Raw genomic sequence first — 12,491 nt, 5'->3', positions numbered from 1 at the left:
GTAATGGTTAGGATTAAAGCAAAACAATGCCAAGTCCAACACATGAGGTAATCCGCTGAGTTGTTGTATTTTGTAGTGTTTGCAGTGTTTGCAGCATATGCAGAGTTTGCCACGAACTCTGCGCTATAGGGCTAATAACATTCACGCATATTTGGTTTCCGCCCTGTCGACCATGGGGAGTTAGTTTGGCGAGTGGAAGGTTACGCATGTGCAACTCCTAAACCAAGGGCCTCTTAATATTACAATTTTTTCTTGCACATGAAGGATAATTAAGCCCGCTACAGCGTATCCCTCCAGCCCTGTTAAGTGAAAGCAACCATTATATCATGACGGTCTCAAGGTGGATGACTCTAGCTCGCCAGTGTGTCATTCGTCGGATCTCTGTCCAACAATTTAGCGACTTGTTGCGGTCCCATGACAACGAGATTGATGGCAAACGATTATTTTTGGGCTTTCTTGAATGCCGAGATTTCTTTTGCCAGCCAGGAGACCCTCTCATCTCACTTTACGTCGACTATATTGCAATCACTGGAATTATTGCCATTTCTGACGCGTTGATAATCCTCACAAAACGGTGGAATGACACGAAATTTCCAGCGTCGCGGGATACTCTTGCATGCTACAATGACACTCTGCAAGATTTGACTATGGTGGTTGTATCGCCGAAATACAAGACCACTGTGTCCGAAGCACGACTAGCTCTACAGATCTCATCAAGATGGCTTTCCGCATTGGCGCGGCAGGCTTCACGAGGAGATCCTGAACCCTCAGGCCTGGAGCTCAACGGCACCATTGAACTCCTCGCTTTTCTCATGGCTTCTATGGCGGCAACTGATGCTGGACTCGAAGCTTTGTCGCCGCCCGAGGGTTTGAGGCAGAAGAACAAGCAAGGGCATGTTAATGACTTGGGGATTTCGGTAAAGCAAGCATTTGAACTCTGTCTGCCATTGTATTCCATGCTCTCCCCTCAGCTCATGGAACGGATAAACACAGTCCTGAAGCATATCAACCTTCTTGATGACAGTCCCTCGCAACCGGGCAATGCACGAGCCCCAGGCTCCGAGATCCAAGCGCTTCAGTTCCAAGTCTCCATTGCAGATAGCCAGCTGGTGGCTTCCAAAGCGGGCACAATGCTTTACCTCGAGGGTTTGCTCTTCACAGGTTCGACGATTGACGATGGTGGGACCGTGCACTGGCTTTCCTCGCGTCACCAGAATGATTACCAGTCAATGTTTAGCGACATTTTTACATCCTCGTTTTCAATTCTCAAAGCCCAGCATACCACCCCAACCAGAACTTTGTGCGTGCAGCAGAGTCAAATCTTCATCCAGAATAAGCTTCCGGCGCTTCTGTCTATGATATCAGCTTCTTCATTCAACAGTTTTAGCACCGAACAAGCCATAACCGAAGCATGGCATCAAGTGATGCCATTACTTTCAGCACAAGACCTTCTTTTAACCGGCGCGCGTTTTCTGCACGTCTGTGCTTTGCATCACTTGATACCAGCACAAGTTGCTGCACAGCTTGTTGGAAGCGAGGATTTGCTGAAAGGTTTGAACAAGGGGTTGTACGCTAAGGATGATCTTGTGGCTCAAGTCAACGTGAATCATATCAGAGGACCGAAACTCGTGGAAGAGCTGACCCGCAGCGATGGAAGTGCGGGTTTCATCAGTCAGGCTGTTGTTGAGGTCTGTCATTTATTCGTTCCGAGAGATCTGCTCTAATAAGTTTCAGATCATGCATATTTATTGCCAGAATAAGGAAACTCAATATCTCAGAGATCTCGCCAATGCAATCCTACGGAGACCTGCTGCCATCAATTGCATTGCTCTATTTGTTCGCCCCTCCTTTTTCCTTGGTCCTCTCTGCGGCCTTTTAGACGAGTGGCGTTGGGATGAGATACACGGTAAGTAAGATCTCACCGAACCCGTTATCCGCTAATTGGAAGAAGGTGAGGCCCAACCGGTATACGACGATTTTGGAGCCGTCTTTCTCCTGATCTTGATTAGCAGGGCTCGTTTGGCGCTGTCAAACTCAAGCTTAGGTATTCGCAAGAAGGATGGGTTCCTGGCTCAATATCTGGAGCAGGAGAACAATGAAGAAAGCCTAGAGAGTCTCTCCGAGGAAAAAAAATCTCATCTGGGGAATTGGATCAATGCTCTTTACCTGGCTGAGGGTCTGAGCGATGAACTGTTTATTAATTGCAGTCCGCACGACTTCTACCTTTTGATTCCCACTCTCCTCCGGCAATCAATGACGGCCCACCAACAGGGAAAGTTGACCCATGACTCTTTGCAAGCTGGCCTAGATTGTAAGTACCGAAATTCCCAGGGGTTGCACGAACTCACTGATCATAGATCTTCTTGAGCCGTTCTTGCTGCCCTCTTTGATATCGGCGATGAACTGGGCTGCAGAAGTTTTCCGGCATGAGCCCACAGTTGCTGGAAAGGTGTTGGAGGTTCTGATAAAACCACCTGGATCGGTAGAGTCTCGAGATATTCACCACACGATATTGGCAATGTGCGCACCTAGGCTGAAGATGCGCCTCAAGGCTGCCGGATCGCAAGACACTAACGCCGACCCTATCCTTCAGATCTTGAACCAATGTCCAGGCTTTTCCCTTTTTTCAGAACGAGACTTCGAGATTCCAGGCCCGGGAGTCCTCGACATACTGCAACATAGCCTAGTGACACTGATTACCTCTACGGCCACTTTGGACTATGGAGACCAATCTACTTCTCGGGACATTTCTGCGCTCGTGAGCCGTGCTGTGGAAGTTCGAGGTCCTCACACGACCTTGCGAGCCATAGTTGGGGTGCTCCTGCAGCTAAGCGACAGCCATGTGTTCCTTTTCGCTCTTGATGCATTAACAACTACCGTATGTATGGCGGGAAATGGTCTTCGCGATGCTTTACGTTTACAATACAATGACCTTGGGGGCCTTTTGAAGAGAGGGGAAACATTGACTGCTGAAGGGGTCGTTCGTCTGCACCGACAAGTCGAAGCGTACACAGATCTTCTTGGCGTGCCGGAAATGGGCTTGGATTCATTCACTTTTACACAACAACTTACAAATATGGACACGACGAATCCTAACCTCGACGCTGCTACAGCTGTATCGGGTGGGATGGATATACAGACAGAACAGGGACAAGTTGACGGGATCGATCAAGTGCTTGACGAAGTCGCTGCCATGGGAAACCTGGACCCCAACGACGCGGACATGAGCTTTGATGCTCTCTATGGCCTTCAAGGGAACGACATGGATCTCAATGATTTGGATTTAGATAATATGTTCTGAGCCACCTTGAATTGCAAGTGGTGCATCTCGATCCATTATGACACATTGGTACAGATAACAGCAACAAAGATCCAATTAACCTCATAAAAGGTTACTTGGAAGACATTGAATCGCTGAAGGCAAATATGGGACGCTATGGGTATTAATCTGTTTCGTTACTTAGTAAGATTGGATATCATCATCTTCTTCTTCCAGTCTAAATTCTGCGAATCCATTTTCACCGTACACTAAATTCGGCCCGAATACGCTGTAGAGCCAGAAACATGGCCTCTCGCTGTCCGTGTCCGAGGTACTTTAAGCTAATCAGATATGATAAGGGTGCTTGGACTTGCAATGTGCTAGGAAAATCAATGCCACGCGGCTCGGTCGACGCCCCATCACCGACTACAGCAGTCGAAGTGGATCGCATCTTGCCGTTTTTATCCACGTCCCCGAAAGCATAAGCCAATGTCCCGAGGAAGTCTTTGACTGTCTCATGGATTATTGTGGTGTGTGAAATGACCAATTCGTTGGCGTTAGCTGTCGAATTTCCACTGTTGAAGCCTGATCGATAGCCCGAGAGATTTGCGATTGCATCCAGGAGGGCCGCATGCAGACAGATTCTTGCCACAAAGTATCGGTTCCAATGGAAGAAAGCCTCCCAAGACTCGAAGCAGTGCAGCCTAAAAAGTGTTCCGGACGTCCATGGTGTGCGATGCAGATGGCGTTGCTGCGTGTCCACCAATACTTTACGGGGAAGCCAATCGAGAATGTCGCACCATCCGCTTATCTTGTCCTCCAGTCTGGCTGCAGCTCTTAGGTAAGAGTCCACCGTTTGAAATCCGTCGATGGACGTGTTCTGGGGCATCAGAAGGAAATTTTTGATCCGGGCCCGGAGTTTAGAGACACCGTGGAAGAAATTTCTTAGTCTCAAAGATGCAGTCGGGACCGTATGGGTGGCTTTTGGTATTTGTGATTCCAGCATAAGATATTCAGGGGATGGCTCTTCGCTGGCGAACAGAGGCCTCCAGTGCTGAAACAGGTCAGCACTCAGCATCCCCAAGTTCTTGCCTGGTGCCCATACCATGGCCGAAAGAAGCGTTTGATATAGGTGACGACCCTCAGGGCGGGTAAACTGTTCTTCGCCGCGTAACCGCAGAAGCATCAAGGTGCCATCGACATGCGTCTGGTGGGCTGAGCTCCCGCGTGGTCCATTGACACTTGCCAGAAGCTGTTCCCGTGTTAGATAAATTCACGAGCAGAATAGGCCAAGCCACTTTACCTCTCTAATTCCAAGCAGCCATACTGCAACCAAGGTCTCGTCCTTCAAGCACTGTTCCGGATCTGCCAATGCAGCTGTCACCATTGACACGGCTCGCGCATATTCAGATTCAATAATGGAGTGCATGTCGACGGTGGGTGATCGGTTGGCCAAATTGATTGCTGCCACTGATCGCATGGCGGCATAGAGATAAGAGTCTCGCCCCGAGTTTGAGAGTATCTCGGGCAAGAAATTGAATGCATGGTTCCCATACAGCACGCGCGAATTGGCATCGAGTTGTGTGAGGGAATAGCAGACTGCTTGTTCAGTTGGATCGCTAGAGAGACTGTTCAGCGGGCGTAACCGTTGGGTAGCACGTGAGGCTGAATGAAGGATCGAGTCACTGGTGGCAGAATCGCTATCCTCGCCCTCGGTGGACGTCGAGCTGGCCCGAAAGTGTGCTGGTTGCGGAAGGTTCTCTGAGGATGATGACCTTGGAGCCGGGCTGTCTGCTTGGTTCGATACAAAGATGGCCGTTCGAATAAAACTATAGCCGGGTTCTCGATATCCGGGGCAGGGTTTCTTCAGCCTCGCACAGTTGCGGCATCCGGGGCGGCCTTCGTCACACTAGAGTCATGATCCGTCAGCACACGAAATGATCCTAGATCCCCGGCACGGCGTGGCCGACCTTGACCCTCCGTTTGCGACACAGAAAACACCCCGTGCTCGGACGACCAATGTTGCCCATCCGGAATGGCGGAAAAAGGTGGTTTTGGGGAGGACGCTATGGGTATGCGGGCTACGAGGTAGGGTTTACGATGCGAGATGCATGTCCCATCACCAAGTGGTTGATTGCAGTGACAGAGCTGAAGAGGCCGCCGATTGTCCTTTCTCTCGAGGGACTGTTGTTCAGCGGTTTCCCTTGGATATTTAACTTGACCGCCCTTCGGCGTATTGTTGGCTCGAACTCCCGTGCACCCAGATAAGTCGTGACCGTGCCAAACTTGTTCTCAGTCAGGGGTGCGGGTGTCTGGAATGTTGCGTCGCATCTCCTCCGCGGGCCAGGCTGTGAGATGGGGGCGCAAGCGGGCGAATGTGTCAGGAATCTCGTAACCAGCAAAACCAGCAACACAGTACCCAAGCCTTGGGCGCTTCACAGTTCGAGATGGAGAATTTTCTCCAGGATTGGAGAGCCTCGTCGCAAGCGGTTCAGAAGTGATAACGGACCAGCATGCACGTCGCATGGCTAGCCGAACAGGGGTTAGCAAAAACTGGAGAGGGCTGAATCCAGGGCCAATGCCCATCGCGACGTTCCTGAAAAGTGCTGGGTTGCCACGTGTGGAACGAGGATCTTTCTACCCAGCTGGATGCAAGGGTTTGGCAAGTGATGCCGGTGGCGGTGGTTGCGGTTGGGGGTTGTGGTGAGAAAAAGCTTACTATGCACACACACGAAGGATACTGGTGACGCAGCACCACCCAACACCAGCCAGAGCACGCAAGCTGACGAAATACGACCCAAGGGGAACGGCAAGCGACTCCGTCAGAAACTCTCGCTGGTGGCAGGCATTATTTCTCTCTTCATCTGATTGCCTCGAAAGGGCATCGGCGGCAAGGTGGCCTGTGCTGTGCCCCTCCCGCCTCCCTCCAACTGCCTCTTTTCATGACTTTCATGGGCCGTTGGTTCCGTTTTGGGAGTTTATTCTCTCCCCAAACGACATGCCGATCGAGTCAGCGTCCCCTTGTCGCTCTGCATTCTCCCGATCGCCCCGCAATTTAGCCCAGGATCTGGAAAGGCCAAAGGCTTCGAAGCTCATGGCATATCCCCCTTCTACTGGTTCGCCACTTTGCTGTTGCTGTTTTTGGCCCTCTGGTACCGCGTATCCTTGCCTCCTTGGTTATATGAGACCCCGTAGGTTTCGGCTCAGCTGGATCACAGCCGACTCTCAGAACCTGCCCTTCTTGCCATGGTGGCATGATATTTTTCTTCCTGATCACAGGCCTGCTGTTGCAATCTTCATGACGCACAGGGAGAAAAACTGTCTCACGCCAGCTAAAGAGTTAACTGAAAAATCTGACCAGTGGCTGCAGCTTCAGGAAGGTGGCATTACCATGCATCCGACACAGCCTTGAAGTCGCAGAGATTCATGCTCCAGAGTGACTCTTCTCTTGTCGACGCAACACGTTATCTGCATCGTCTTCAGAAATCTCTGCCGGGCTCGTTTCGTTTGCGAGACGCAGAGTAGTTTGAGTTCAGGTAATCTTCCCACGACAGAAGTGGAAAGCTTTACACGTCATCGAAGCAGGCCACAGATTCTGCGCCCCTTTCAATCTGCCCCAATTCAGAGACCTTTTGCGACGACCCTGGGAATACAGGAGCTCTTCGCGCTTCATTCTGCTGGCAACAGGATGAACGTATTAAGGTCCTGTTTGAGGGTTTTGTCGACCCTGAGAGAATTGATGAATCAGGAAAATGTACGAGGTACTCGGTAGGCGCTGTCGCGGAAGAAGCTGTCAGGGGCTGCAAACCAGTCAAAACGTTTCTGTCGGTATGCACCGATAGCGTCTGGCCCCGCGCGTCCAAAGCAACGACACCACTTCGAGTCCATTCGATCTCGCATACTCTCAGCCTAGAATGTGTTATTTTCGTCAGCAACCCTCTAAAAAGCATACAAATCCTGAGGTGAGGACCAAAACTGTGTTATGTGGAACGCACTGCCACCGCGCCGGTCATCCAGACATGGCCGGCCTCATTTCGGAACGTCACGATTACTTGTCTCGGTTGCCCTGCAATCGAGAAGAGCCAATTGGTCTGACAGGCAAAGCCTTTTGAGTCCTTCAAGAAACTTCTTTCAGCTCGAATATCTTCCCACGATTTGATGGGGTGATCGTCAACTCCTTTGACAGTTATGTACCATGGGTTGAGCTTTTCCATGCGAGAGGTTCTCTGATTGCGTATAACGGGAGCACGTAACCCCCAACAGTGGGGACGTGTGCTAACATTAGGCTGATCAAAGTAGCCGCATCGATGACGGGGACATGCCCTCTCCGCGGAAGAATTGCAGGCCAGGGTCTACATCTTCAAGAATTGGTTGATGGACTGCTTCGGGGTCGAAAACCTTCTGGATCAACTGCCAACTTTGAATTTGCTCCTCGAGGAGGATTATCCTTTCTCAACACCTCGAATTTCCATTTCCTGCAGGACTGAGACGTATGGACATGATCGTGAAGACCGTTACAATCGAGGCTCCTAACAGCAGAGCCAGACTTTGTCACCGGGAGAGAAATAGCCAAGTGCTGACTAGTGATAACGACTACCGATACAGGGGTTCTAGAGCGCCAATGCTAAATATATACATGACCCAACGGCCTGCTGGGTTCAGGTAATGGCGCCAGGACTTACTCAAACAGCTTTGGGAACCGCCGACCTGAGCGAAAGCACCATTCGTTTTATCCGCGAGTTTGGGTCCTCGCACAGCATGGTGGATGGTCTCTTGCAGGAAGGAGCATTTGATCTTCGAGACGATTAACCGCATCGCCAAACGGCAAACGGAAGAACCTCAAGATGGATTAGGAAAAAGCGGCATGAAGTGCATTCACCAATTCGGTCATATCTTCCCTATGCAGTGTTCATGCTTTCGACGGCAACCTCTCGAGTGCTATATCTAGTCCGTCTTTGCTGCCAGGTTATGCTCCGCTCGCTGGAGTAATACTTGCACCTTCTCAACCTTTGTGCTGTCGATAAATTCAAGGATGTGCTGGATTTTGTTGCCAGCTTGATTGAAGGTGAAGACAAAGATGTATTCTCCCTCATAGCTCCAGTCCACCGTCAAGTCCTCATCTTTTCCTTCATCGCGAAACGTCGCCTTGCTGGTTGCCCAAACGGTGACAAGGTTATCTCCTTCGAATATCTCTTTGGGAGTGACTGGAAGTGCTGAAATCTTCTTCTTCAAAGACAAGAGGTGGGTTCCCCATTTTTCGTTCGACATGCACGGAGTGAAGTTCAACGTTGCAGGAGCGATAGTATGGGCGCAATCAGGGCTCCTTAGAGCAAGATTAGACTCAAGATCAAGATCTTTGAAGGTGTCCAAAAAGGCAATGGCAATGCTGCGTTGATGGGAAGCCATATTGATCTGCTTGATTCTTGTCAAATAAAAGGCAAGATTCCGCTGAACACGGGTTGGCAAGATATCTCTGCTGATATGGTGCGATAAGTCCGGTTTCGACCTAACTCCGGAGACCACGTCCTGCCACTAAAAGCATCGTTCACCTTTGGCCTCGACTGATAGGTAATTGTATGGTTTGTGACAATGGCTAAAGGGAGTGAGAGAAGAGGAATAAATAGTATTTTTTGCCCATCGACGCATCACCACTACGCGCCCGGCCTTGGACTATGTTGGCAAGCTTTATCATCCCTGCTGAAATGGCGGCCCTCACAAAGATGTTTGACGCCCTGCTGCTGATCTACGTGTTATAGCACGAATTGCGTGCCAACCGTGGAAGGGGCTAGCCTTCCGGGCATCGCCTTTTCTATTTCGTACTTGGCTCTCCACCCAGAGCAGTGTCCTGGGATCAGGATGCGAGGATTCAACTCTTTCAACTCTGCAACGGTGTCCTTAATGAATGCCTCATTTGGTCCGACAAGATGGTAACCGCCAATGACTGCAAATAATGGAAGCGTCCCTCCAGCCAGCTGCAAAGCATTCTTGACAACATTTACAACTCCTGCGTGGCTACACCCAGTGAAAACCACGATCCCCTTCCCTATAACCATTGTCAGTGTCGGGTCTGAAAACATAATGGACTTCGTACCTTTCACATTACACATCAGGAACCTTTCATCCAGAATTAACTCATCGGTCTCCCAGCTGCCGGTCTCCGGGTTGAATCTCAACCCTCGCTGGAAGCCTTTCTCATAAGGAGTAACCCGGGGAATTTCTCCGGAGATAAGAAACATGTCTTCGAGGATCGCGTGCGGTTGGTCATTCTTCACAATTCTGGCCCCGGCAGCTTCGATCTCTTCAAAAGTGGGATCCTTCTCGAGTGAGATCGGACCAGTCGGGCCTAGGAAGCCTCGATATGTCGGCCGATTTGGATGAAGGTCAACTGGAATACCTGTATTCCCTTTTGCCTCGTTGATCATTGATATCGCTTTTAACATGCCCCCCGAATGGTCACGGTGCCAGTGGGATAACTGAATCCATTCAACTGAGCTGAGTTTTGCTCTCAAGCGCTTCACATTCAGTTCCCAGATTTGTTCTTCAGGAGCAGTGTCGAAAAGGACCGTATGCCGCTTTCTCTCTCTGACAGCCGTCTAAATAATCATCAGCAGCTGCGATTTCCGAAAAGCAGCTTGCTTACAATCATTAGCGATAAGCCATGCGCACCGCAGCAGACATTGTCGAGGCGAATCTCAAATTTCGAGGCACCCCTAGTTCCGTCCTGTAGTGGAGCTCTCGCCGCGACCTCAGCCAACTGCCCGGAGACCTTTACATCCGGGTGCCGGTACGAGGATATGGGATCAACCTCATTATCGACAATGACCAAGACCTCTAGCGAGTCGATTTCAACGAGTGAAGCCATGATCTAACAATCAATTCGAGAAACATACGGGTCTGGGAGGACTGCATTCCAAGAGATTCAATTTATCCTGAGGCCACCCGCACTTCTAAGCGAAGGTAACAGGGTGCTTGGCAAGAGGGCAGTGTAGTTCCTTTACTCACGGGAACGGGGCGCCGTACCTCTTCGTCGTGATTCAACTGGTTCTGAGCGAAGCCTAATTCCGTGGGGCATCCCAGTAAAGATCGTAAGGAGTGTGGCGGTATTATTCGCATTGGGCTGGACACTTTAGGCAGCCAGTCCTCTGCGGCGTCAGCCTCGTAATTAAGACTTTCTGGAATGACAATAAAATCGCTGTTCTCAGAACTGAAGTTCGACCTTCCTCAACTGCCTTTTTCTGCCAGAACTCGAAATGGCGGAGACACAGCTCGCAAATCTTCTAGCGTTGTTGACACCAGCTGATATTGTAACCCCCGAATCTCCAGAGTATGAAGAGCAGTCGAGAACATGGGCTGTTCAGGCCAACAAACACCCTCAAGTTGTGGTCACGCCGAAAAGCGTGGAAGCGTTGAGCAGAGTGGTTTCATACGCGAACACAACGGACCTCAACATTGGGATTCGTTGTACAGGTATCGGAAATGCTACCAGCAGAGACATTTTAATCTCACTTTCCGCGTTCAAGTCGTTCCAATTCGATCCGCATGAAGAGACCGTCACTTTTGGATCGGGTCATTGCTGGGGAGAGATCGACCAAAAACTAGAAGAAAATGCACCGGGATACGCGTCAGTCAGTGCTAGGTGCACTTATGTCGGTGTCGGTGGCTCAATCCTTCATGGCGGACAGAGCTGGCTGAGCTCGGAGTACGGTCTTGCGTGCGATCCAAAAAATCTGATTGATGTCCAAGTGGTTAAGATGGATGGCACCAATGTTTGGGCGAGTGAAGAGCCAGAGCTGCTTTGGGCCCTCCGCGGCGGAGGTGGAGGGTTTGGAGTGGCTACCGCTTTCAAGATGCGAGTTTACAAATATCCATCTTCGATATTCTGTGGACAGATCGTATATGCCCCAGATGCACTGAAGGATATTGCGCGAGAGACTGCAGCGTTTGCTTCAAGATGCAGTGATGCAAAGATGGCTTTGCATTTATATTGCCTCGACATGACAGCAGGAACATATGCAGGCAAGGAACCGAAGCCGGGACTGGCGATCTTTGTATACGATGCCAACGGGCCAGAACATGGCCGCAGTAAAGACGGTTTTAAATGGGCACTGGATATCCCCGGAGCCGTTGATCTAACCAAGACCTTAAATTTTCGAGGAGTCAACCAGCAATTTGGTAGGTGTCATTGTTCTCACTTAGACATCTCTAACTAAAGACAGATGCATCAAGAGCCCCATTTGGGAAGATTAATACGTGGGCAGCAGGGGTCACAGTTCCTGCCGTCGATGAAAATTTAATACTCCGAGCTTGGGATTGGTATCTGGCACTTCTGAAGAAGGATCCTAAACTTGTCATGGGTACTTATGTCCTCATGGAAGTGATGCAAAAGGTAAGAACTACTCGACGCGCCACCTCTACAGGCTAATGCCAATAGGCTGTCTATCAATCGCTTGGGTTTCCTAGCCTAGTTTCCGCCTGGCCTCATACCAGAAACCAGCACAATCTTCAATTAGGGACAGGGGTCATACCAGGCTCGCCAGAGAGTGACGCTTTAGCATATAAAGCGATGGCAGAGGGGCCGTATGAGATACATCCCGGCCACATAGGAGCCGACTATTTTCTAAACTTCATAGAGAATTTTATTGACCTAAAGAAGGTAAAAGCTCATTAATCGGGCTAATATTAGGAGCTTCCGCTAATACTCACTAGGTCTTTAGTATAAATTTCAATAAGCTGGCTGAGATTAAGAAAAGATATAATTCTAATAATAAGCTAAGTGGACCGTTCGCTTAGATAGTAAATATAGTCACGAAGAGAAATAATATATTTTAATATTATTCGCTAAAATATAGCTAAGATTTTAATCTATTTTTAGCTCTTAGTTTTACTCCGTATATTATAACGAGATTATTATTAATTTATAGTATCTAACTATATAGAATTATCTTCGAACTACGACTACGACTACGACTTCGTATAAAAGCGACTTTATATTTAAGCTACTACTCTATTACTTAACTAAATTAGACTTCTTAGTAATAAATTCTTAATAGTATAAATAAAGCTTAAAGAATATAAGATATAAGTATAATATTAATAATTTTTCTCACGGTCTAGAGTATTTCCGAATATCGTAGTAATTTAAAGAGCTTAGCGTCGCTTATAAAATACTAAGCTAATATTTATAAGAATTCCATACTTCTTTCACCTATTAAAGTTAAGCCACCTTTCGAGA

At 49.1% G+C, this 12,491-nt stretch overlaps 5 protein-coding genes across 5 annotated transcripts; 2 read left to right on the top strand and 3 right to left on the bottom strand.

Moving 5' to 3' along the window:
* Positions 1–326: 326 nt before the first annotated feature.
* On the top strand, positions 327–3,301 carry A1O5_11822 (uncharacterized protein; the record flags this gene model as incomplete). The annotated part of the gene is made up of 4 exons (XM_007752392.1): positions 327–1,688; positions 1,735–1,906; positions 1,949–2,311; positions 2,358–3,301. 4 exons carry the CDS (start codon positions 327–329, stop codon positions 3,299–3,301), a joined length of 2,841 nt encoding a protein of 946 aa, XP_007750582.1.
* Positions 3,302–3,518: 217 nt separating this feature from the next.
* A1O5_11821 (uncharacterized protein) lies at positions 3,519–5,289 on the bottom strand (the record flags this gene model as incomplete). Its single annotated transcript, XM_007752391.1, has 3 exons — positions 3,519–4,511; positions 4,563–5,168; positions 5,230–5,289. The coding sequence occupies 3 exons, from the start codon at positions 5,287–5,289 to the stop codon at positions 3,519–3,521; spliced, it is 1,659 nt and encodes a 552-aa protein (XP_007750581.1).
* A 2,914-nt stretch (positions 5,290–8,203) lies between these two features.
* On the bottom strand, positions 8,204–8,665 carry A1O5_11820 (uncharacterized protein; the record flags this gene model as incomplete). Its single annotated transcript, XM_007752390.1, has 1 exon — positions 8,204–8,665. The coding sequence occupies one exon, from the start codon at positions 8,663–8,665 to the stop codon at positions 8,204–8,206; it is 462 nt and encodes a 153-aa protein (XP_007750580.1).
* A 344-nt stretch (positions 8,666–9,009) lies between these two features.
* On the bottom strand, positions 9,010–10,121 carry A1O5_11819 (uncharacterized protein; the record flags this gene model as incomplete). Its single annotated transcript, XM_007752389.1, has 3 exons — positions 9,010–9,302; positions 9,351–9,852; positions 9,900–10,121. 3 exons carry the CDS (start codon positions 10,119–10,121, stop codon positions 9,010–9,012), a joined length of 1,017 nt encoding a protein of 338 aa, XP_007750579.1.
* A 388-nt stretch (positions 10,122–10,509) lies between these two features.
* On the top strand, positions 10,510–11,918 carry A1O5_11818 (uncharacterized protein; the record flags this gene model as incomplete). Its single annotated transcript, XM_007752388.1, has 3 exons — positions 10,510–11,431; positions 11,476–11,645; positions 11,691–11,918. Coding segments are annotated over 3 exons (1,320 nt in total), but the record flags the coding sequence as incomplete, so codon positions are not given.
* Positions 11,919–12,491: the final 573 nt, after the last annotated feature.

This window comes from Cladophialophora psammophila (assembly GCF_000585535.1).
Source record: "Cladophialophora psammophila CBS 110553 chromosome Unknown aczJe-supercont1.29, whole genome shotgun sequence".
NCBI classification, from domain to species: Eukaryota; Fungi; Ascomycota; class Eurotiomycetes; order Chaetothyriales; family Herpotrichiellaceae; genus Cladophialophora; species Cladophialophora psammophila.
Note: the sequence above shows the minus strand (reverse complement) of the source record. Positions and strands in the feature narration are given on the sequence as shown.